Source organism: Phoxinus phoxinus (genome assembly GCF_949152265.1).
Source record: "Phoxinus phoxinus genome assembly, chromosome: 2".
Classification (NCBI taxonomy): Eukaryota; Metazoa; Chordata; class Actinopteri; order Cypriniformes; family Leuciscidae; genus Phoxinus; species Phoxinus phoxinus.
In genome coordinates, this window is record NC_136877.1 from 6237195 (window position 1) to 6261301 (window position 24107).

The 24107-nt window shown below is 36.0% G+C and overlaps 1 protein-coding gene across 1 annotated transcript; it reads left to right on the forward strand.

The window, feature by feature from the left end:
• Positions 1–3305: 3305 nt before the first annotated feature.
• parvab (parvin, alpha b) lies at positions 3306–22229 on the forward strand. Its single transcript, XM_079588202.1, has 13 exons — positions 3306–3711; positions 11895–11984; positions 12076–12146; positions 13121–13223; positions 13302–13442; positions 14226–14341; positions 14787–14845; positions 16547–16566; positions 17962–18023; positions 18114–18182; positions 18275–18376; positions 20231–20303; positions 21545–22229. The coding sequence occupies exons 1-13, from the start codon at positions 3447–3449 to the stop codon at positions 21616–21618; spliced, it is 1245 nt and encodes a 414-aa protein (XP_079444328.1). The 5' UTR covers positions 3306–3446; the 3' UTR covers positions 21619–22229.
• Positions 22230–24107: the final 1878 nt, after the last annotated feature.

The window sequence follows — 24107 nt, forward strand, 5'->3', positions numbered from 1 at the left end:
CTGTGTTGTGTGTTTACCTGTGTCCGCTGTGTTGTGTGTTTACCTGTGTCAGCTGTGTTGTGTGTTTACCTGTGTCCGCTGTGTTGTGTGTTTACCTGTGTCTGCTGTGTTGTGTGTTTACCTGTGTCCGCTGTGTTGTGTGTTTACCTGTGTCCGCTGTGTTGTGTGTTTACCTGTGTCCGCTGTGTTGTGTGTTTACCTGTGTCCGCTGTGTTGTGTGTTTACCTGTGTCCGCTGTGTTGTGTGTTTACCTGTGTCCGCTGTGCTGTGTGTTTACCTGTGTCCGCTGTGTTGTGTGTTTACCTGTGTCCGCTGTGTTGTGTTCTGTGTTCGCTGTGTTGTATGTGATTTGCATCTCCTACCGAATACAACATTCAAATTACTAGACAAAAAATTATATCCGGAGAAAAGTGGATTTTGAGGGGTATAGCTCCATAGACCTCCATTCATTCTGCACTCGTCCTGTGAGCGCCCTCATGTGGAGCCAGAGTGGAACTGCAACCAGTTCAGAAGTTCAGAAGGGAATTATTTAAATAAGGAATACTGTGGCGTTTGCATTCCTGGAAGAAAACTTAAGACTGATAAAGAGAATAACTCCCTTTGTGCATTGTAAAAAAAGAAGAAGAAAAAAGAAAAGGCCCTCTTTAACATCTGTTAATCTTTAAAGCTGCACCACAGTTTATTTTTGCAAAGGCGGGCACAGAAAAACCTAACATTACATTCTCTCATCCCCAGAAATCATTGGTAAACATAACACAACTCTACACAATTTATTGTGCATTTATATTAGACTTATTATCCACTCAAATTCACGTCTGTGTGCGTGACTGATCTCAGCTCTGTGATAAAAGCTGTGTCCTAAGATAAAAGGTCAGGCCATGTGTCAAGGCAGAGCGCCGGCCTTGTTTTGCAATGAAAGAGTTATACCCGGCATGGGCTCCTCCCAGTCTCCAAAAGGGCCGTGCATAAGATTTTAGAGCATAACTGCATGGAAAATCTGCTGTAATGACAGCCCAGGGCAAGGCTGTGTCTATTGTGCTTCTTGTTTACATGGCTTTGTGGAGATAATTGTATCAGAGGGAGGGAGAAAAAGCTTACGAACTGAATGGGGTCTTTGTTAGGCCAAGCTTCTCATTGTACTAAATGAGTTTTAGAGGAGTAAGTAGCCAGTCATGGCTAAATGATGAGTGAAAAGCAGAATGATTACTTCCGCTAAGGTGGTACAGGACCACACAGAAAGAAAAATGACAACACATGTAGCACTTCAGAGACAGTAAAGATGTAAATAAACAGATGAATACATTAATGTCTGGTGCTCAGTCAGTGTAAATTCATTATTAGGTGTCTTGAGGAGACAACTTGGACAAGTTGCTGGAAACATCTTTTCAAAAAATGTCACAGAAGCAAACAGAATCAAATAAGTCTGGTCGAGAAAATTTTAAGAAATTAAATAGCTGTAATTTAGATATTTTAAGGAAGTATATCTGTATGTAAATCTTTAGCTTTATTAATTATACCTTGATTATTGACAGTGCACTTGGTGAGAAAATTAGCAGGATGATTCGTTTTTTTACGTTTTGAATTGTTAATATGGTCATAATTTTTTTTTTTTCAGTTTCATTCAAACTTGAGGTATTTTAAAATGGGACAAAACATCTATTATAATAAAAAAACATCACAGAATTTATCAAATTTACTGCTAATAGCTTATTATTATTATTATTATGCATTAAACAATAAACAGATAGAAAAGACAGAACTGATAGAACCACTACAGGAATGAAATTACATCAAATCTTCATGTAAAGTTTCATAACACACAAAAAGATAACTTCATGCAGAGGAAAACATTATGCATCAGTGGCAAATGTTTGCTTATGAATTAAAAAATGTCCATCCAAAATTTAATTACATTTTAACAAGGATCCGGAAGAATCAAGGTGCTCACTATGAAGATATAAACTTTTATTCTTTCTTTTTTTCACAAAAATATATAATTATTTCAGGTATTTTGCCACAGTCTACTGTAGGCCTATCACAGGATATATTTTATGTAAGATCTTAAAATTTACTTTGTGAATGTTATTGGGAGTGCAATAGCAACCAGGCTTCTTTTCAGTCTATAAACTTTGCCTTTAGGAACAGTGTATTTTTTATTATGAAGAATTTGTCGAATATTCTTATCATTAAATTGTTTTGTTAAATAGGCTATTCTTATTCCATCTAAGATCAAATCAGGTTATTTGGTGTCACTCTTACTAAAACTTAAATGGCAAGTTGAGCACGGCATAATATTATTTAAAGGGGAAGGGATTTCCCCTTCCCCTTTAAATAACATTATGCCGTGCTCAACTTGTATCCAGACATACATTTTTCATAAGACAAAAAAATTCAAAAAAATACCAGATTTATCCAGAATTCCAATTATATAGGCCTATACTAACCATGTCTAGGCTACTGCTAATAGCTACTAGCACCAAAAGGATGTCACTTCCTGTAGGAGGATGTCATTTCTTGTCCTTAAAGTGATTTATTTTTTTTAGAGAAAGGAATTAATAAACACATGGAATATTTCTTAATAAATCTCCAGTTTGTCAAGAATGTAGTGTAGCTACAGCCACTCAAACTTATTCATCCTATGCTAGTTTAATTGTGATGTTGAAAAGAAAACTAACTTAAATAGTTACACGACATATGATTAGGATATGAAAAACGCGAAAGTATCGTTGAGTCAGTCAGTCAGTCTGGGGTGCGTTTCCCGAAAGCATCGTTAGCCAACTATGGTCGCAAGTTCCGTCGTTATCAGCATAGTTCAACGATTTGGTGTTTCCCGAAACCATCGTTCCAACGAACGTTCGCAAACAGCATCGCAAACTTGTGTGGTTGGAACGACTGCTCTCGAGCTGTGGTTAGAAGCATAGTTTCTAGTTTACATGAGATGTAGACTGAATAAATCCTTATCTTTAGCTAAATAAGCAAGCTGACATTCAGTACAACCCGTGTTATTTATTTAGAATACATACAAATGTAATTTACGTCTTTTAGTTTGTCAAGAGATTTAAAACACCGTTTTTGAAGACTGCGCATGTGCGAACGTGCTCTACTATGTAAGAACGAGCCAAATATTGAGTCTGGTAATAAAGCAAAATAACTGAGAAAAATTAGAAATGGTCTTCAGATGCCATGTCTGTAACTTATATGACAAAATCTAGCGTTAATTCGATCTCAAACAGATTAATTAAAATAATTTATTAGTCCACCACGTGCGAGACGTCATAAACCAGCGTGGTTGAACGATACTTTGCGACATATGGTTTCGGGAAACAGTCGTGACGAGCTAGTTGATTTCTCCAACGATGCATCATACTATGGTAGTTAAGCAGTGAGCTATATAGTTGTACGGGAAACGCACCCCAGGGCGGGTCTGGGAAACGCGCTCGCGCTGCATGGAAGCAACAGGGAGTCATTACTCTAATGTTTGGAATTCCGCTTCCGTTCAGTGGAATTCAATAATTCTCCTCAACTTTAAACCCGCACGTCTAGACAAGAGGCACATTTACTGTATTGCTTATCAAATGGCGTCTTCACCGCAGAAATCACCGTCCTCGCCGAAAGCTCCCACACCGAAGTCGCCTTCCTCCAGGAAAAAAGATGAGTCTTTTCTTGGAAAACTTGGTGGAACTTTAGCAAGAAGAAAAAAGGCAAAAGAAGGTGTGACTTCAACTTAACTGCACGGATAGCCGCTGTCTTTCTAATATTTGATTCTATGCATGTCAAATACATCTCTCTGCTCTCTAAAGCTCACTGATGTTAAAGCATGCATCTGTCTGCTATAATACTGTATAGCTGAACACCTGCACTATTGTTTCATTAGATTTTTTACAGTGTATTACGTAGTGCAATCTAATAATATGCCTATATACTGTATAAATTATACAATATGGGCTAAGCATAAGTTAAGTTAAGATATCTTTCTTTCTTTCTTTCTTTCTTTCTTTCTTTCTTTCTTTCTTTCTTTCTTTCTTTCTTTCTTTCTTTCTTTCTTTCTTTCTTTCTTTCTTTCTTTCGTCATGTTACTTGTTTAATTCTGACCATGTAAATTGTACAGTGTTGTTGATATAAACTTAACAATGTGAGTGAATGTTTACGTCTCTGCTGTGACCATATAAGGAAGAGAAGTGGCTGTGTTTTAAATACTCATTGTGAGATGTTGGGTAAATATTTAAAGGATATGCATGTGAAAATTATTGCCTATTTTCACATTAAGAATTCTGGGTAATATTTTACAGTGTCCTTGTTACACGTTACATGTAGTTACTGTAGTAATATCTATAATAGGCATAATTACATGCAACTAACCCTAAACCACCCTAACCCTTTATAAGTACATATAGCTAATTATTATTACTCAGTGCTTAAACGTATAATTACACTGTAAAAAGGACACCCTAAAATAAAGAGTAACCAAATTATGTTGTGAATATAATCAGGAGACTGTCAGAAATGTTTCATAATGATGTTATAACAACATATTTGTTTTCTTAATTTTTCCTAAAAAATCTGTAATCCAAACATAAGAAGAAAAAAACTTGAGAAGTGTGTTGTTTGTGTATTTCTGAGTATGCTGACATCCATTGCTCATTCATAATGTCACTGCAGATAATCTGACATTCATATATATATATATTACAGTAGGCTATATATAGGAGTGATGGAATTGTTTGTCTTTTTTTCTTTTCTTTTTTCTTTGGTCCCATGTGGCAGATACATATTTAGTTAGCTATGTTTATTTGTGGGTTTAGATTTTCACTGAGAGAAAGAACCGCAAGCAGGAAGTAGCATCTGGCACCCCGAGAGAAATGAAAAATCTTGTCAAAAGTTCATTTACAAGCTGTAAATCTGCTGTTATGGATAAGTGCTAAACCTGAGAGTTCATTGGGAAGTTGCTTCTCCTTGCCCTCCGCTGTTAGAAGCAGCAGCGATGGCAGGATTCGGCGTTGATTAAAAACAGGATGTCGATATCTCTAGGGATCTGTACCGATTCTTCTTCTGGATTGGCTCTCACAGAGATGTGCTCCAGCATTGCTTTAGTGATCGGCCAGTATCGACGGGCCACTGGGCAGATGGAGACGGAGAGGGTGTTTAGAAGATCACCTGCTTGAGACACCATGTGCTGATTCACAGGATGGCAGACAGGGTCAATTAAATGAGGGATTCAATGGAACAGCAAGATTCAGAGGCTTAATCTATAAGCATTAATAACACTGATCTGTTAATAGGTTTGAGAGTTACACGTCCTATGTCCACTATAACAGTAGCACGCTAACTAATGATAGCAATTCCCCGCTGACGGCATATTCATGTCATAGAGCGAATTGCAATCCCTTGTGAAAAAGAAGTGTGCTTAATTGTGCAGAATGTGCACCTGAAGTGTACTTCAAATCTTAAAACTAACAATACTACCAGATAATTAGTTATTAGTTAAATAGTTAACAAAAAAACTACTGGCAGATAATTATGAAAGCTTTTTTCCGCCACGGAATAAAACAACTTCAAAGATAATTGTGACTTTTTATCTCTTAATTCAGGCTTTTTTTTTCACAATTGCGAGTTTACATCTTCCAATTCTGACTTTTTTTCTCACAATTGCGAGAAATAAAGTCAGAATTGCGAGATATAAAGTTCGACCTGAGCGATATAAAGTCTAAATTGCAAGATACAGAGTTAGAATTGAGATATATAAAGTTGAAATTGCGAAATATAAAGTTAGAAATTGCGAGATATAAAGTCCGAATTGCGAGATATAAAGTCCGAATTGCGAGATATAAAGTCAGAATTGCGAGATATAAAGTTAGAATTGCGAGATATAAAGACAGAATTGCGAGATATAAAGTTAGAATTGCGAGATATAAAGACAGAATTGCGAGATATAAAGACAGAATTGCGAGATATAAAGTCAGAATTGCGAGATATAAAGTCAGAATTGCGAGATATAAAGTCAGAATTGCGAGATACAAAGTCAGAATTGCGAGATATAAAGTCAGAATTGCGAGATATAAAGTCAGAATTGCGTGATACAAAGTCAGAATTGCGAGATATAAAGTCAGAATTGCGAGATATAAAGTCAGAATTGCGAGATATAAAGTTAGAATTGCGTGATACAAAGTCAGAATTGCGAGATATAAAGTCAGAATTGCGAGATATAAAGTCAGAATTGCGAGATATAAAGTCAGAATTGCGTGATACAAAGTCAGAATTGCGAGATACAAAGTCAGAATTGCGAGATATAAAGTCAGAATTGCGAGATACAAAGTCAGAATTGCGTGATACAAAGTCAGAATTGCGAGATATAAAGTCAGAATTGTGAGATATAAATTCAGAATTGCGAGATATAAAGACAGAATTGCGAGATATAAAGTCAGAATTGCGAGATATAAAGTCAGAATTGCGAGATATAAAGTTAGAATTGCGAGATATAAAGACAGAATTGCGAGATATAAAGTTAGAATTGCGAGATATAAAGACAGAATTGCGAGATATAAAGACAGAATTGCGAGATATAAAGACAGAATTGCGAGATATAAAGTCAGAATTGCGAGATATAAAGTCAGAATTGTGAGATATAAAGTCAGAATTGTGAGATATAAAGACAGAATTGCGAGATATTAAGACAGAATTGCGAGATATAAAGTCAGAATTGCGAGATATAAAGTCAGAATTGCGAGATATAAAGTCAGAATTGCGAGATAAAAAGTCAGAATTGCGAGATATAAAGTCAGAATGGCAAGATAAAAAGTCAGAATTGCGAGATATAAAGACAGAATTGCAAGATATGAAGTCAGAATTGCGAGATATAAAGGCAGAATTGCGAGATATAAAGTCAGGATTGCGAGATATAAAGTCAGAATTGCAAGATAAAAAAGTCAGAATTGCGAGATATAAAGTCAGAATTGCGAGATATAAAGTCAGAATTGCAAGATAAAAAAGTCAGAATTGCGAGATATAAAGACAGAATTGCGAGATATAAAGTAAGGATTGCGAGGTATAAAGTCAGAATTGCAAGATAAAAAAGTCAGAATTGCGAGATATAAAGACAGAATTGCGAGATATAAAGTCAGAATTGCGAGATAAAAAGTCAGAATTGTGAGATATAAAGACAGAATTGCGAGATATAAAGACAGAATTGCGAGATATAAAGTCAGAATTGCGAGATATAAAGTCAGAATTGCGAGATATAAAGTCAGAATTGCGAGATAAAAAGTCAGAATTGCGAGATATAAAGACAGAATTGCGAGATATAAAGACAGAATTGCGAGATATAATGTCAGAATTGCGAGATATAAAGTCAGAATTGCGAGATAAAAAGTCAGAATTGCGAGATATAAAGACAGAATTGCGAGATATAAAGTCAGAATTGCGAGATATAAAGACAGAATTGCGAGATATAAAGTCAGGATTGCGAGATATAAAGTCAGAATTGCAAGATAAAAAAGTCAGAATTGCGAGATATAAAGACAGAATTGCGAGATATAAAGTCAGGATTGCGAGGTATAAAGTCAGAATTGCAAGATAAAAAAGTCAGAATTGCGAGATATAAAGACAGAATTGCGAGATATAAAGTCAGAATTGCGAGATATAAAGTCAGAATTGTGAGATATAAAGTCAGAATTGCGAGATAAAAAGTCAGAATTGTGAGATATAAAGACAGAATTGCGAGATATAAAGACAGAATTGCGAGATATAAAGTCAGAATTGCGAGATATAAAGTCAGAATTGCGAGATATAAAGTCAGAATTGCGAGATAAAAAGTCAGAATTGCGAGATATAAAGACAGAATTGCGAGATATAAAGACAGAATTGCGAGATATAAAGTCAGAATTGCGAGATATAAAGTCAGAATTGCGAGATATAAAGTCAGAATTGCGAGATATAAAGTCAGAATTGCGAGATAAAAAGTCAGAATTGCGAGATATAAAGTCAGAATGACAAGATAAAAAGTCAGAATTGCGAGATATAAAGACAGAATTGCAAGATATGAAGTCAGAATTGCGAGATATAAAGGCAGAATTGCGAGATATAAAGTCAGGATTGCGAGATATAAAGTCAGAATTGCAAGATAAAAAAGTCAGAATTGCGAGATATAAAGTCAGAATTGCGAGATATAAAGACAGAATTGCAAGATATGAAGTCAGAATTGCGAGATATAAAGACAGAATTGCGAGATATAAAGTCAGGATTGCGAGATATAAAGTCAGAATTGCAAGATAAAAAAGTCAGAATTGCGAGATATAAAGACAGAATTGCGAGATATAAAGTCAGGATTGCGAGGTATAAAGTCAGAATTGCAAGATAAAAAAGTCAGAATTGCGAGATATAAAGACAGAATTGCGAGATATAAAGTCAGAATTGCGAGATATAAAGTCAGAATTGTGAGATATAAAGTCAGAATTGCGAGATAAAAAGTCAGAATTGTGAGATATAAAGACAGAATTGCGAGATATAAAGACAGAATTGCGAGATATAAAGTCAGAATTGCGAGATATAAAGTCAGAATTGCGAGATATAAAGTCAGAATTGCGAGATAAAAAGTCAGAATTGCGAGATATAAAGACAGAATTGCGAGATATAATGTCAGAATTGCGAGATATAAAGTCAGAATTGCGAGATAAAAAGTCAGAATTGCGAGATATAAAGACAGAATTGCGAGATATAAAGTCAGAATTGCGAGATATAAAGACAGAATTGCGAGATATAAAGTCAGAATTGCGAGATATAAAGTCAGAATTGCGAGATAAAAAGTCAGAATTGCGAGATATAAAGACAGAATTGCGAGATATAAAGACAGAATTGCGAGATATAATGTCAGAATTGCGAGATATAAAGTCAGAATTGCGAGATAAAAAGTCAGAATTGCGAGATATAAAGACAGAATTGCGAGATATAAAGTCAGAATTGCGAGATATAAAGACAGAATTGCGAGATATAAAGTCAGGATTGCGAGATATAAAGTCAGAATTGCAAGATAAAAAAGTCAGAATTGCGAGATATAAAGACAGAATTGCGAGATATAAAGTCAGGATTGCGAGGTATAAAGTCAGAATTGCAAGATAAAAAAGTCAGAATTGCGAGATATAAAGACAGAATTGCGAGATATAAAGTCAGAATTGCGAGATATAAAGTCAGAATTGTGAGATATAAAGTCAGAATTGCGAGATAAAAAGTCAGAATTGTGAGATATAAAGACAGAATTGCGAGATATAAAGACAGAATTGCGAGATATAAAGTCAGAATTGCGAGATATAAAGTCAGAATTGCGAGATATAAAGTCAGAATTGCGAGATAAAAAGTCAGAATTGCGAGATATAAAGACAGAATTGCGAGATATAAAGACAGAATTGCGAGATATAAAGTCAGAATTGCGAGATATAAAGTCAGAATTGCGAGATAAAAAGTCAGAATTGCGAGATATAAAGACAGAATTGCGAGATATAAAGTCAGAATTGCGAGATATAAAGACAGAATTGCGAGATATAAAGTCAGGATTGCGAGATATAAAGTCAGAATTGCAAGATAAAAAAGTCAGAATTGCGAGATATAAAGACAGAATTGCGAGATATAAAGTCAGAATTGCGAGATATAAAATCAGAATTGTGAGATATAAAGTCAGAATTGCGAGATATAAAGACAGAATTGCGAGATATAAAGACAGAATTGCGTGATATAAAGTCAGAATTGCGTGATATAAAGTCAGAATTGCGAGATATAAAGACAGAATTGCGAGATATAAAGTCAGAATTGTGAGATATAAAGTCAGAATTGCGAGATATAAAGTCAGAATTGCAAGATATAAAGTCAGAATTGTGAGATATAAAGTTGCAATTGCGATATATAAAGTTGCAATTGTGAGATATAAAGTCCGACCTGGGGTGCGTTTCCCGAAAGCATCGTTAGCCAACTATGGTCGCAAGTTCCGTCGTTATCAGCATAGTTCAACGATTTGTTGTTTCCCGAAACCATCGTTCCAACGAACGTTCGCAAACAGCATCGCAAACTTGTGTGGTTGAAACGAGAGCTCTCGAGCTGTGGTTAGAAGCAGAGTTTAGTTTACATGAGATGTAGACTGAATAAATCCTTATCTTTAGCAAAATAAGCAAGCTGACATTCAGTACAACCCGTGTTATTTATTTAGAATACATACAAATGTAATTTACGTCTTTTAGTTTGTCAAGAGATTTAAAGCAGCGTTTTTGAAGACTGCGCATGTGCGAACGTGCTCAACGATTGCAAAATATAAAGTCAGAATTGCGAGATATGCAGTCAGAAATCAATCAATCAATTTTGAGGGGCAAGTTTACAGTTTATGTCAAATTTAGGCTTTCAACCAGATAAGTGCTTCATACATTTGGATACTGAACATGGTTAGTGAGGAGAGACCCCTGATATGATTGTAAAGTGCTTACAGTAGTGCATTGTAAAGCACTATATAAATGCCTCATTCATTCGTTCGTTCATTCATTCATTCGTTCATTCATTTATTCATTCGTTCATTCGTTCATTCGTTCGTTCGTTCATTCATTCATGTTTGTTCGCTCATTAATTAATTAAATCATTAATTTATTTGTTCGTTCATTTGTTTATTCATTCGTTCATTCATTTGTTACATTTTTCTCCTCATCTCATTCATTCAATCAATCATTCACTCATTCATTTATTCATTCATTCATTTGTTCATTCATTCATTTATTTGTTCATTCACTCCTACAGTAATTTATTAATTCGTTCATTCATTAGTTTGTTCATTTGTCTGTTCATTCTTTCGTTCATTCATTAATTTGTTCATTCATTCATTCATTCATTCGTTTGTTCATTAGTCCGTTCATTCTTTTGTTAATTCATTCATTCATTCAATCAATCATCCATTTATTCATTAATTCGTTCGTTCATTCATCCATTCATCCATTCATTCATTCATTCATTCATTCATTCTAGGTTTGGGGTTATAGGCTTACATTTTCAGGCAGAAATGTTGTTTCAGGATCAACAAAACCCAATATTGACCCAGGAACGCGTCTAACTCGGCAAAATCAGGATTTATAAGAAAATAATGCTAGAAATATTTTTCATGTTATAATATAGATATAATTATAATTTAGAATATTTAGTCTAATAAAAAATACATTCTTCATCTTCAACATAATGTTGAAATGGGATTTTAGATATTTTGTACTGGTTTCTGAACATTCTTCATTTGGGCAAATATTGCTGTATTGATTGAAGGTCTGAATTGTAGTCCTTTTGTTAATCTGAACGTGTTCAGGGATGAATGCATAGCATTAAATGAGAGTATTAGCCTCACCCCTCCCCGGTGAGGCTAATACTGCATAACTGACCTCCAGTGATGAGAGGCACAGCTTTAAAAGAGATGTGTGTTCAGCTCTGCCAGTTTTTTGAGTATTGCTGCTAGATGATGCTACAATTTATGAGGTCATATCATACAACATTATAATAGTTTGAGCGAAAATATTAAGTTACTCAAGGTTTCTTGCATCAAAACACTGATGATTTTTCAATAACAAGACTAAGTATCCAAAGTAATTTTGCTTCTAATTTTTTCTCTTTTTTTAACCTGGCTGTGACTAATGGACCAAGTTTATGAACGGACGAGGCTTGGCATATAAAGATGTTCATTTATTAATTTGTTTGACATAAGAAAGTTGCAGAGGTTCAGCTTCAATGAAAGGTCTTGAGTTCAGGGTTGAGTTCAGATATACTGTATATATCATCGTACATTGAGATCTTGTGAAGGCAAATTCAGTTTTTCATGACTTGAAGCATGAAGTGGTTCAAGAGAAAATCTTTTTATGTCATGTGTTGTGGTGCATTTCTTTTCATAGTGTCTGAGCTCCAGGAGGAGGGTATGAATGCGATCAATCTGCCCCTCAGCCCCACACCCTTTGAGCTGGGCCCTGAAGACACCATGCTTGGTAACATTTCTCAACATTACTAATTCAGAGTTCAACCACACAGCCTCTGTAAGCCTCTAAAAGCGGCTGTATTTCCCATTTCTCTCAAAAGACGAGAATGAAGTCCGTACCATGGTTGATCCCAACTCAAAGAATGATCCCAAACTCCAAGAGCTGATGAAGGTAAATCAACTGTTCTTCTTCTTCGAGAGCTTTGGCCTTTTTCGTTCACTCTCTTGACTTGCAACTCTCAAGTGTAACAAGTTAGTCTAGTGGGACAGATGTCATCTATCATGCAAAGAGACTCATTGTTCAAACCCTGTAATTGTACGCCATAAAAAAAAACATTTGTGAACCTGGACCACAAAACCAGTCACATGGGTAAATTTAAAAAAAAATTGATATCTATACATAATCTGAACCCTGAATAAATAAGCTTTCCATGGATGTATGGTTTGTTAGGATAGGACAATATTTGGTCAAGATACAACTATTGAAAATCTGGAATCTGAGGGTGAAAAAAAATCTAAACATTGAGAAAATCTCCTTTAAAGTTGTTAATTTATGTTCACGATTGTGCTGCATCCACTCACAAAAATATAGTTTTTATATATTTACAGTAGAAAATTTACAAAATATCTTCATGGAACATGATCTTTTCTTAATATCCTAATAATTTTTGGCATAAAAGAAAAAACTAGAATTTTGACCCATACAATGTATTGCCACAAATATAGCCGTGCGACATGTGACCAGGGTCACATTTTTGGTTCCCCAAAAAAACAAAAGATGAAAAGTTCTTAAAATAACCAATTTTTCTTTGTGCAAACAACCTTTTCTACTATAAATAATTTTTATGTTAGAGTGTACATCAAAGTAAAATACAGACTCAAAAGATCACATTGGCATTCACAACATAAATTATATATAAAAAGAAATCAAAGTACAGTATATATGTTTATAATTGTATATCATCCTTAGAATAATGTGAAACATTATTTCAAGACATTCACTTACGGTACTAATAACCAAATCCCATGATACTTTGTGATGCATGGATGATTGCAACTCGCAAGGGTAGTTTGCGGTACGGTATTAACATGCATATTCAATTAGTCATTTTTCAAAGATCCCACTTCTCCGGTGTTTCTTGGCAGGTGCTCATTGATTGGATCAATGACGTGTTGGTGGGAGAGAGAATCATTGTTAAGGATCTAGCTGAAGACCTCTACGATGGGCAGGTTCTTCAAAAACTCTTCGGTGAGGAATCTGTTCTGGAAAAGAGCCTTTATTGTTGTTCCATTAAGACCCAGTAATGTATTGTGTATTTATTCCCAGAGAAACTGGAGGGAGAGAAGCTGAATGTGGCTGAGATGACTCAGTGTGAGATCGCTCAGAAACAGAAGCTGCAGACTGTGCTGGAAAAGATCAATGACACCCTCCAAGTTTCCTCCAGGAACATTAAATGGAATGTTGACTGTATGTACTGTAGCTTTGGCTTCTTTTCTATTTGGCACGCTATATTATACTGTTCATCACTGTTCATCACTCAGCTGTCTTTCCCTTTTTGCCACCAGAACAGTTCGTTTTATTCTTTTTAACACCAATTGACCGTTCGCAAAGACCCGCCCCCTTTAGTTACTGTTGCTATGTCTGACAAGCTACGCCGCTCTCACGCCACACTGTGTTCTCACGCATTGAGCAAAACATCGCGGAGCAGAGAGGACACTGACAACGCGCTGACAGACCAGATTACTTTTGGGTTACTTTTGATATTAAACAAAGTCTCACCTTTCAAATTTGGTCATTTTTAAAAAAGAAATTTAAACACAAAATACCGTTTTGTGGCTCTTTAATGTGTCTGACAGATTGCTGTAAACCATCAGTTAAAGCTGCTCGTGAACCGATCATCTCTTCCTTCTAGTTCATTTATAGCATCAAATAAACATGAATGACAAGAATAATGTTGTTTAACCGTGGAAAGGGTGTCAGTACACACCGTTTTTTCAAGTTCAAATCCTCCCATGTTAATACACTAACTCTCCTGACTGCTTTGTCGGACAAATTGGCGGATGGTCAGTATGATTGGTCAGATCACCTGTCAATCAAACTTCCTACAACGGGTCAATTGTGGTCACTGGGTATTTCACTGATTCTGCTTATAGGCAATTTAGGAGCGGCCAGAAATAGCAAGCTAGTTTCGAAAGCATTAGATCCCTCCTGTTGTTGCTTCTGCTGTTTATTCTGTTGTGTTTTTCTCAGCGGTTCATGCGAAGAACAGTGTGGCCATTCTTCACCTGCTGGTGGCTCTTTCTCAGCATTTCCGGGCCCCTATCAGACTGCCAGACCATGTGTCCATTCAAGTAGTCGTGGTCCAGGTGCTTTTATTTCTCCGTTCATAACTTCTAGCTAATCAATTTGCTTTAAGCTTCTCAGTTGCTATATTGTTTTACTCACATATAAGGGTCTTGTCACAATGGACCTGAATGAAAACATGAGCAACAACCTTTGTAAAAGTTCTGTGTAAATAGTCATAAATCCATATTGTTGCAATATGGCAATTGACTGAATAATTTTACATTTACAAGGATATTCATTCTGTTTGGTGTTTCATGAATGAGCTACAAGATCACGTTTTTTAAATAACCTTTGACCATAAACACACCATAGTAATACTGTTTTAACTTGGTATCTTATTTTATTGTGATGTTACAGTAATCACAATAACAGAAGCTTTGTTTGCCATGGTGAATTTCTGATAAATGTTAAAAACTTGCCCTTGCTTTTTACATTATTTAGTCAAATGTTTCTCTATCCCAACAGAAACGAGAGGGAATACTTCAGTCTCGGCAGATTCAGGAGGAAATTACTGGCAACATAGAGTATGTTTTTATTTTTTATTCATAACAGGCCTTGCAAATAAAAGAGTAACACTTTACAGAACGACATGTTAACATTAACACAATAGTTAGCATTAATGCACTGAACTAACTGTGACCAACAATATATTCTATAAACATTAACAAGATGAATAAATTCTACTATAAAATAAGCTACTCTTTATTCTTAGTTTATGAGAATGCACTAATGTTGATCTATAAAAAAACTTGATATGCTATAAATGCATTTATAATGCTAAAAGCCCCGATATACTTCAAGCGAAAATGCAGAATGAACCTGTGTGACGTCATTTCGAACAAAATCAGGCCAACACTAAGTTCTGTCAGGACCACTATCGTCAAATACGATTGACAATTAGCATACAGAACCAATATGAATGTATTGCAGATATCATTAATTCAAGATTTTAATGTACAACATAATTCGAGAATTTAGTCTGATTCAAAGGGGAATCTGAATGCCAAATCCTGACTGACGAGAGGTGGAGCTGGGGATGGAGGAGGGTAATTCGCTCCTGAGAAACGCGACAGCTGCTGATAATACTGAAGGAGCTAATATATGGATGATGTGATAGGCCTCGTATTCGCATAGGTAGACGTGGATCAGTTGAGAGTCTGATCCACGTCGAGGTCAGATGTCTGTGAGTGAAAACATAAACACACTGGAGCACGCGCTTTATAGTAGAAACTGAAGTTGTAATTCTAATTCAAAAAGTCACTGACCTTGTTTTTCATGTTTAATACTGTAAAGCTGCTGCTTTAAAGTAATCTACTGTATAAAGTGCTTGACGTGACTTAACTGGAGTGCCGAATTGCAGAGCTGGTACAAACATCCACATCGCGATATCAGATGCTTTCTTAACTTCTGTTTTCTAACCGTTGTCATTTTTGTTGTGTTTATTTTGTTATTGAGAGGAAAGCGCGCAGCACATATTTACATCTAAACGTTGCTCTCAGCAGTGTGGGTGTCGTCGAGATGTTCACTAACAGTTTTCTGCTGGTCGCGTATTTCGATTTCTTTTTACCCCTAAACAAAGAGCAAAAAAGTACTTCGCCGTGAGTATATCGGGGCCTAATACCCTTTTGCAGGACAAAAAAATTGAGAAGATGAACAATAAGGCAGAGGACAAGTGTCTGTTGTATTGTTTAACGTGTATATGTTTAGTTTACATGTTAAAATATGATCAGGCATCCGCTGGCTTTATCATGCGGTGACATGAGAGTCATGTAGCAGTGGTGTACAGGGTGTGTGTGTGTGATTTGCAGTGGTTGTAGAGGTTGCTCTGCCAGTTCTCCACCGCTGCTGCTGATTATCAGTGGTCCAGCGGGCTCGAGATAAGGCAGAGAGCAGCTCCTCGGGCAGCAGCTGCTGAGACATGCCTCTGCCCCGGCAGAACTGACTGTGGAGCCGCTGCTGGGCACACGTCCACTAGGCCAATATCCTGGAACCCAGTTCTGTTTGATCGGCCCGCTCCTGGGACCGGAGCATCCCCTTCCCCCCTAATCTTTTTGTTTGCCTTTCATCCTGGCACTCTTGATACGACCCTCTGATTTTGCTTGTTATTTTGCCATTTAGTGACTGTTTGTGTAAAACCCTTTCAGTCAAAGATAAATAGATTGTGTGTCTCTTTTGTTGCTCAAATTATCTTTGAAATAATAATCCTTTTTTTCCTTCCCCCATAGGGCATTGTCTGGAAGATATGGTGTGTATTATTATGTTTGCTTATACTAAAATGTATTTACAGTGGCCTGAATAACATTTTGAACAATGTATGAATGTATCTGTATTAGATAGATAGATTTTTAAAATAGATTTTTTTTTTCTAATGAAATGAGACATTTTTGAATAGCAAATTGATTTAATGTGTAAACAAAAATGTCGCACTGTAGTCAATCATTTTATCCCTTAAAGGAACACTCCACTTTTTTTTAGAAATAGGCTCATTTTACAACTCCTCTAGAGTTAAACAATTGAGTTTTACTGTTTTCAAATCCATTCAGCCGATCTCCGGGTCTGGCGGTAGCACTTTTAGCATAGCTTAGCATAGATCATTAAATCTGATTAGACCGTTAGCATCTCTCAAAAAAAGGACCAAAGAGTTTCGATATTTTTCCTATTTAAAACTTGACTCCTCTGTAGTTACATCGTGTACTAAGACCGACGCAAAATTAAAAGTTGTGATTTTCTAGAAAATCACTTAGTACACGATGTAACTACAGAAGAGTCAAGTTTTAAATAGGAAAAATATCGAAACTCTTTGGTCATTTTTTTGAGAGAGATGCTAACGGTCTAATCAGATTCAATTATCTATGCTAAGCTATGCTAAAAGTGCTACCGCCAGACCCGGAGATCGGCTGAATGGATTCGAAAACGGTAAAACTGTTTAACTCTAGGAGAGATTCCAAAAAAAGTGGAGTGTTCCTTTAAACATATTTAAAAGTTTTTTTTTCCCTTGAAAAAAGTCTTCATGCCTTAAAATAGCTTGAATGTAACTCAACACCCTTTCCTCATTTAGTATACGCGATTCTATGAATATGCAAATGAGCCCCGCCTCCACTCACTCACTCCAGCTCAGAGATCCACTCGTTGACGATCACACGTTGATCTGATTGGTTACAAGGTAGTTTGTGATGTCAGAAACACTAGTGATTTCAAACGCGTTTTTGAGATTCACTGCAGTTTTAAGGAGAACATACTCAGCAATGGTGTTGACACATGAATTTGCACATGTTTTTTTCTTAAAGCATACATCACATAGACATATAAACAACATTAAAAACTTGATGTTCACTCCAGGGGGACTTTAAAGTAACATTAAATATGTAGTACACTAATATAGTATTTTATCCAAAATATATAAAATTAAACTTTAAATGGACAGGAAAAAAAATTAAGTGATTTTAGTAGCAATGCAGAGCAGCAGAATTAGAAAAAAAGGCTTTTCTAAAATGTACCTGCAAGAAGTATTTAGACACTTTGTTGTTGTCAAACGTTCACAGTTGATGTGATGTACTAAACCTCAACATAAAATTTGACTGTAAATGTTTTCTATTGCCTCCCTGCAAATGAGCAATCATGTCATATTTTACTCTAACAGAGCGAGACGCCTTCGATACCCTTTTTGACCATGCGCCAGATAAGCTGAATGTAGTGAAAAAGGCAAGAGCACATCACACTATTTCTTGAGAGGTTTTACTCACTGAGAGCTTTGACTCTTGACTCTGAACTTTTGGTCTCTCTTTTTTTCAGACTCTTAACACATTTGTGAACAAGCACTTAAACAAGTTAAATCTGGATGTGTCAGACCTGGAAACGCAGGTAACGTGATTTTGACTCACAGAATATCACAGACAGTCATGTATGTGCATATCCAAAAAAACGAAATCTTAATGTTTTGCGATTCCCTCCAGTTTGCAGATGGCGTGTACCTGGTCTTACTGATGGGACTCCTAGAAGGATACTTTGTGCCCCTCTATAACTTCTTCCTCATCCCTGAAAATTTTGATCATAAGGTGCATTACTGTGACAATATACTTAATAATTATAAGATTAAAATAGGCATTAAATAGAAATTACTACTGACCTCTGTTTTGAGACATGATTCTGAGTAAAAATGTCTTATTGGAAAAGAAAACAATGCCTACATTGTCAATACAGGCACTGTATTTTAATGATCCACCAAAATGTTCAAGCTTCAAAAAGTTCTTAAAGGCATTGTAAAAGTAATCTATATGAATCATGCGGATTACATTTTCTATAAATGTACATACCGTACAAAGAGCACATCAAATATGGTTAATGGCAGCTCAAACATGCTTGCATGAGAATGTTTGCACTTTCATTTTCAAGTTCTCATATTATAAATCATCAGTTCATCATATTATACGACAAAGTCTCTTCAGAAGACTTGGATTAAACTGCTTGATTCATATGGATTACTTTTATAATTACTTTCTGAAGCTTGAAAATGTGGGTGGAAAGGACTGTTAATGGAGGGACAGTGTTATTAAAGGTATAATACGTAACTTTTTTTGTAAAAAAAAAAAAAAAATTTAATGTCAATACATCATCAATTCTTCTTCCAAAACGTGTTTTTGTCTTACACTGATTCACTATGGTAAGCATATTGTAAGTGTTTATATTTTAGACCTAGCAAGATTTTTTTTTGGCGGGAAATCCCGTACATACATCACTCGCCAGTGTGTATCTGGTCATATCCGTAAATAGAGTAAAGTTGCTATGGCTACTTTGAAGCGTATATGGAGTTTCATAGGTTAGTTGTCACAATGAGTGAAAAAGGTTGACATGGAGCCGCTAAATCTCCAACTTCCGGGAAATCACCCGTTTTAAACAACCAGCGAACAGAGGAGAGAAAAGACAATGCGACAGAGCTCGTTACAAAACAAGAATCAACATCGGCTTGGCTTTTTCGTGGATGTCTAGAACTGAGGGATTTAAAATGTTGTAAAAGCGACGCGGAGATGATGACTTTTTGTCCCCATTTACACTGCATGGTTCAAGTGACCCAATTCCGATTTTTTCCTCTCATGTGGCACAGATCGGATATGACCGGCGAACGTGCAAGCAGGAAAAAAGCACATGGATTCCGATATTCTCAGATCGGTTTCAGGCCTCACTCATATGTGGAAAAAAATCAGATATGAATCGGATACGTGCATTTGCGTCTGCCATGTAAGCAGACAAATCGGATATTCCCCAGTAAATGCGAGTCGTACTTCATTAAAAACGTCAACCGAATCCACAGCCAAAAACAAATCATCCACCTGCCACTCACCCGCACCAATAATTTTCTCTGATTTAAGTATCCGGACCCGTTGGTCAAATTACTATTATTCTTATGTGTTGTAACACGTGAGGATAAATTGATTATCATCACATTCAACGGCGGACTCGGCGGCGGTTGATGCGCGCATCTCTGGTATAATACACTGATGAATGAGCGCTGCTTTTAAATGAACATTTCTTTAAAACAAAATTGATTTGACAGAATTTCATTTTCTTAATGGCATAAACAGGCTTTACTCCCTTGAAACGTAAACTGTAATGGAACATGCTCATATTTTAGAGAATGTAGTTGATATTTTCGTTAATAATGATTTATCATATCCACCCGCGACCCACCCGAAATTAATCAGAATATAATTGACAAAAATGACATAGTGTACCTTTTAAAGATTACAAGGTCCAAAAAATGATATACACTAATGAATTGTTCACAATAAAGAACAGTAAAATGCATTAACAAAAAAAGGCAGTTTTTATTTTTTAATGCCATTATTTGTTTTAAAATAATTGATTTCTCAATGTCACTGACTCACAGCATTGTTTCGCATGTAATGTTTTAGGTGCACAATGTTTCATTTTCCTTTGAACTGATGCAAGATGGCGATTTGGAGAAGCCAAAGCCCAGGCCAGAGGGTGAGATTAAACTTTTCTCTCAGCGTCTTGCAATCCTTGTAATGAATAATGTGCTTCAGTGCTTGATTTCTAATGAACAGTCATGACATGATGCCTGATTGCAGTAGTTTATTGTAGTTAAGAAGAGTTGCCATGTGTATCAGTTGAATTGATCTCCTCTACTGTCGCTGTTGAACTACTTGAATGAGAAGCTAATCAGCAGATGGGGCTGGAGTTGTGCTGTGGTTGCTTTACTCGAAGGCTTTGTTTAATGCCTCAATCGCATGCTGCATTTACAATTGCATTTTCATTGCGCCGCAACAGAGTTCCTCTGTGTGATCACAAGGCTTAAACAACATCTGGTTAATGTGGCGCAGATGATCTAACTGAGAATATGCCTTATGGGCGGCTGCTACCAAATGAGGTTTAATGCAAAATACATTGACACCATGAAATGTGTTGCTGTTAATTATTAGTGGTGATTTCTAAGGCAAGCATCTTTATTATTTCTCATTGCAGGGCGAGAGATTAAAATATAGCTATTAGCTAGTATCCAGAACATGATATTGATGTGGGCTCTTTTTACTTAGCAACACTGTATAATGGCGGTTTTCCACTGCACAGTACCAGCTCGCCTTGGCTCGCCTTGCCTCGACTCGCCTTTGTTTGGTTTTCCACTGTCTAAAAGTTGTACCGGTACCTGCTTCCGAGCTGAGGCGATACTAAACTGTGACGTGACACACGGCAGACTGCTGATTGGTCAGAGATAATCGTCACTATTCACTGCGTCATTATTGCACGCGCCAGACGGAGGATCCCGAATAACCCCGACATTTTTTAATAGTTTTGCCAGAGATTGTGTGATATTCCCATTACTAATATTATGTAAAACAGCATACACTCGATTTCCTCCATTGTCCTGTGTGTGTGGGTAGCGGGTGTGTGTCGCGTCGCTATGACGACCAGGTACTATTGTGGAAGTACTATATGCAATGGAAAACGGAGCGAAACGCGAGCCGAGCCGAGCCGAGGCGAGTCGAGCTGGTACTGGTAATGGAAAAGCGCCATAAGTGTGCTTAATTGTACTGAATGTGCACATGTAGTGTGCTTAAAGAGAGTATACTTTCATGACCATGTTACTTAATACACTTAAAAAGTGCAATGTCAATTCATTTTAGAAGCAGCACTTGACATTATATTGAAATGAACAGTGTATACAGTCATTCCTCAGTCATGTTCAGATCTTTTATGTGTCTCTTTAGACATTGTCAACTGTGACCTCAAGTCCACGCTGAGGGTCCTCTACAATCTCTTCACCCAGTACAGGAATGTGTAGTGACCGAGAAGCAGCGAAACTGCTTGATTTAATAAAGCCAAAATGCTCAGTAGAGATCACATCCTTATCAGTATTATATTGCTGTTGTAGTTTTTTGTATTTCTTTTATGTTTGAAATTGAGCATATATTTATTCAGTCTGAAATATATTTAGCAATCATTCCATTGACCTATTTATATAATATGAATATAATGTTTTATGATGAATATGGTAATGGACATATGGAAATAATGCACAATACTGTGATACTGTAAATGTATTTAGTTTGTTGGCTAGATTTTTTCAAAAACAAAGAGTCACTTTGGATTATTTGGGTTTATCTATCAAATGCATTTAAATATATGAAGTATTTTTTTTATGATCAGAAGATATAAATGTAACCTATTCTTTTTAAATGGATTGAGAACAATTAGGCTGTGGGAGAATTATATTGATGCATGAAGATGTTTGCTATAGATTAGGAAAGTATCATGGGCATTCAATTAAAATAGATTCAATTAAAATGTCGCTGAAATTGTTATTGTAGAGGTTTAAAGTCACCATGAAATAAAATTGTACCATTTTTATATTTGTATGAAATGTCTTTTTTATTATTAAAGATTTAAACATTATATTATGTTTCCCTCATAATTTTGAATCAAAATAACCTCCCTCCCTCTTGCAGCGACATCTCTTCTCTGATGATGAGGGCGGGGCAACCTGTCACTCACATGAGATCAACCAATAGCAAACCACAACCATCCAATCAATTCCCCATGGACAAAATCAAGTCCCGCCCTACATTTTTTTCTGGTTCGAGAAGTGAAACAAGACCACAATTTGAATAAAAACAACTACTAAACAATTACATTTGCAAAAAGCACATACAATTTACTGTAAACAATTATATTATCAATACGTTCTGACAACGTATTTACAGTGCTATAAGTTAAGCAATTTTTTTTTAATAAGTTATACAAAATTCAACTAATTTTTTAATGCAGTTTAATGTAATTAAGGTCGAAATGACTTAAACATCAAAGTTGATTGTATTTAAAAAATTTGAGGCAGCAACTTTTTTTTCTTTTTTCTTTACAGTGTTGACTAAACCTAAAATACCAAATAATGAGCTGAATTAGTAGGCCTAAGGCTACGTTTACACGTGGCCGGTTATTTTCATAAACGGACATTTCACCCCTCTCCGTTTTTAGAAAAGTGTTCGTTTACACGAACCCGTGTATATGCCGTCAAGAGCATGACAAACCTATAGGTGGCAGTGTAACGAGAAGCTCAAGCCCACTTTAGCCAATCAGAATCCCGAAAATATAGGTCGCACTTTTGACGCAGTGCAAGTTCTGTCGCATACTGTGACGTGGACTGCCTAAAACTCAGTTTTTCTCAGTTTACATGCAAACGTGAAAATGTTTTCCAAAATCTCCACTCTGGCCGGAGTTTTTAGAAAGAATCGTTTTCAGAGGATAATTCTCCGTTTGCGTGTAAACGAGGGGCACAACCGAAGGGAAATGTCTCCGTTTTTCAAAATAACCATGTACGTGTAAACGGGGCCTAAATATCAATTTCCAAAAGGAGAAACATAAAGTAACTTTTTTTTTAAAGCTGTGTACAGTATAGTCACAGTGAGTTGCAGGAAGAATATTTAAGATTAAGATTTAAGATACAAAGTTTTAATTACAATCTAGAAGACAGGCAAACAGTTTGATCCACACACAACATAACAGTGATCGGAAAGAGAATGGATTTGAGGGACCAACTTATATAGCAAACACAAATAATGATGATTACTCAAACACAGCTGAACCAAATGAACTCATAATGATAGTGACCATGGTAACAAAGGAGTGGCGGGAAAACCGAACAAAGGAAAACATTTGACTAATGAAAATGTGACACAGTTTGTGAAAATAAAATTATAAATTGTATTTAAAAATGTAAAAAATAACGGTTAATACAGTTTTATGTATCATATGCCCTTACAGTTATTTTTGTAATATGTTTTTGTAACGTTTTAATGGTTTTGCAATGGTTACTTTTTACTGTTTACTGTACGACCTCTACAGGTGCACTGGGGTGGAGGAGGGATAGAAAGACGTTTTTCATTATTGCCTATAGGGTGTGAGATACTGTATATGGTTACATGCATTAGGAAGTACTTCTGATTGGCGTTGGAAGAACCAATCAGCGTGTGTAACTGATTGTGAGTTTCATGACTGAACTATGTATTAAATATTATATTGAACCCACAACAATTAAAAAACAAAAGCATACAAACATTTATTGTCAATGTTTTCAATTCATTTCAAGGTTTTCAATATTGACCTGTAAACATTCAGGCGGTCACATTAGCGATATTTCAGCAAAGTTTCGAAAAGGTCATTTGTCAATATAAAGTGCGGTGCTCACACAAAATCCACTTTTTGTTTTCAAGCAACTTTCTGTTGATCAATGCAGCAAAATCGTGTGACCGTGAAGTTGAACGTGAGCAAAATTTG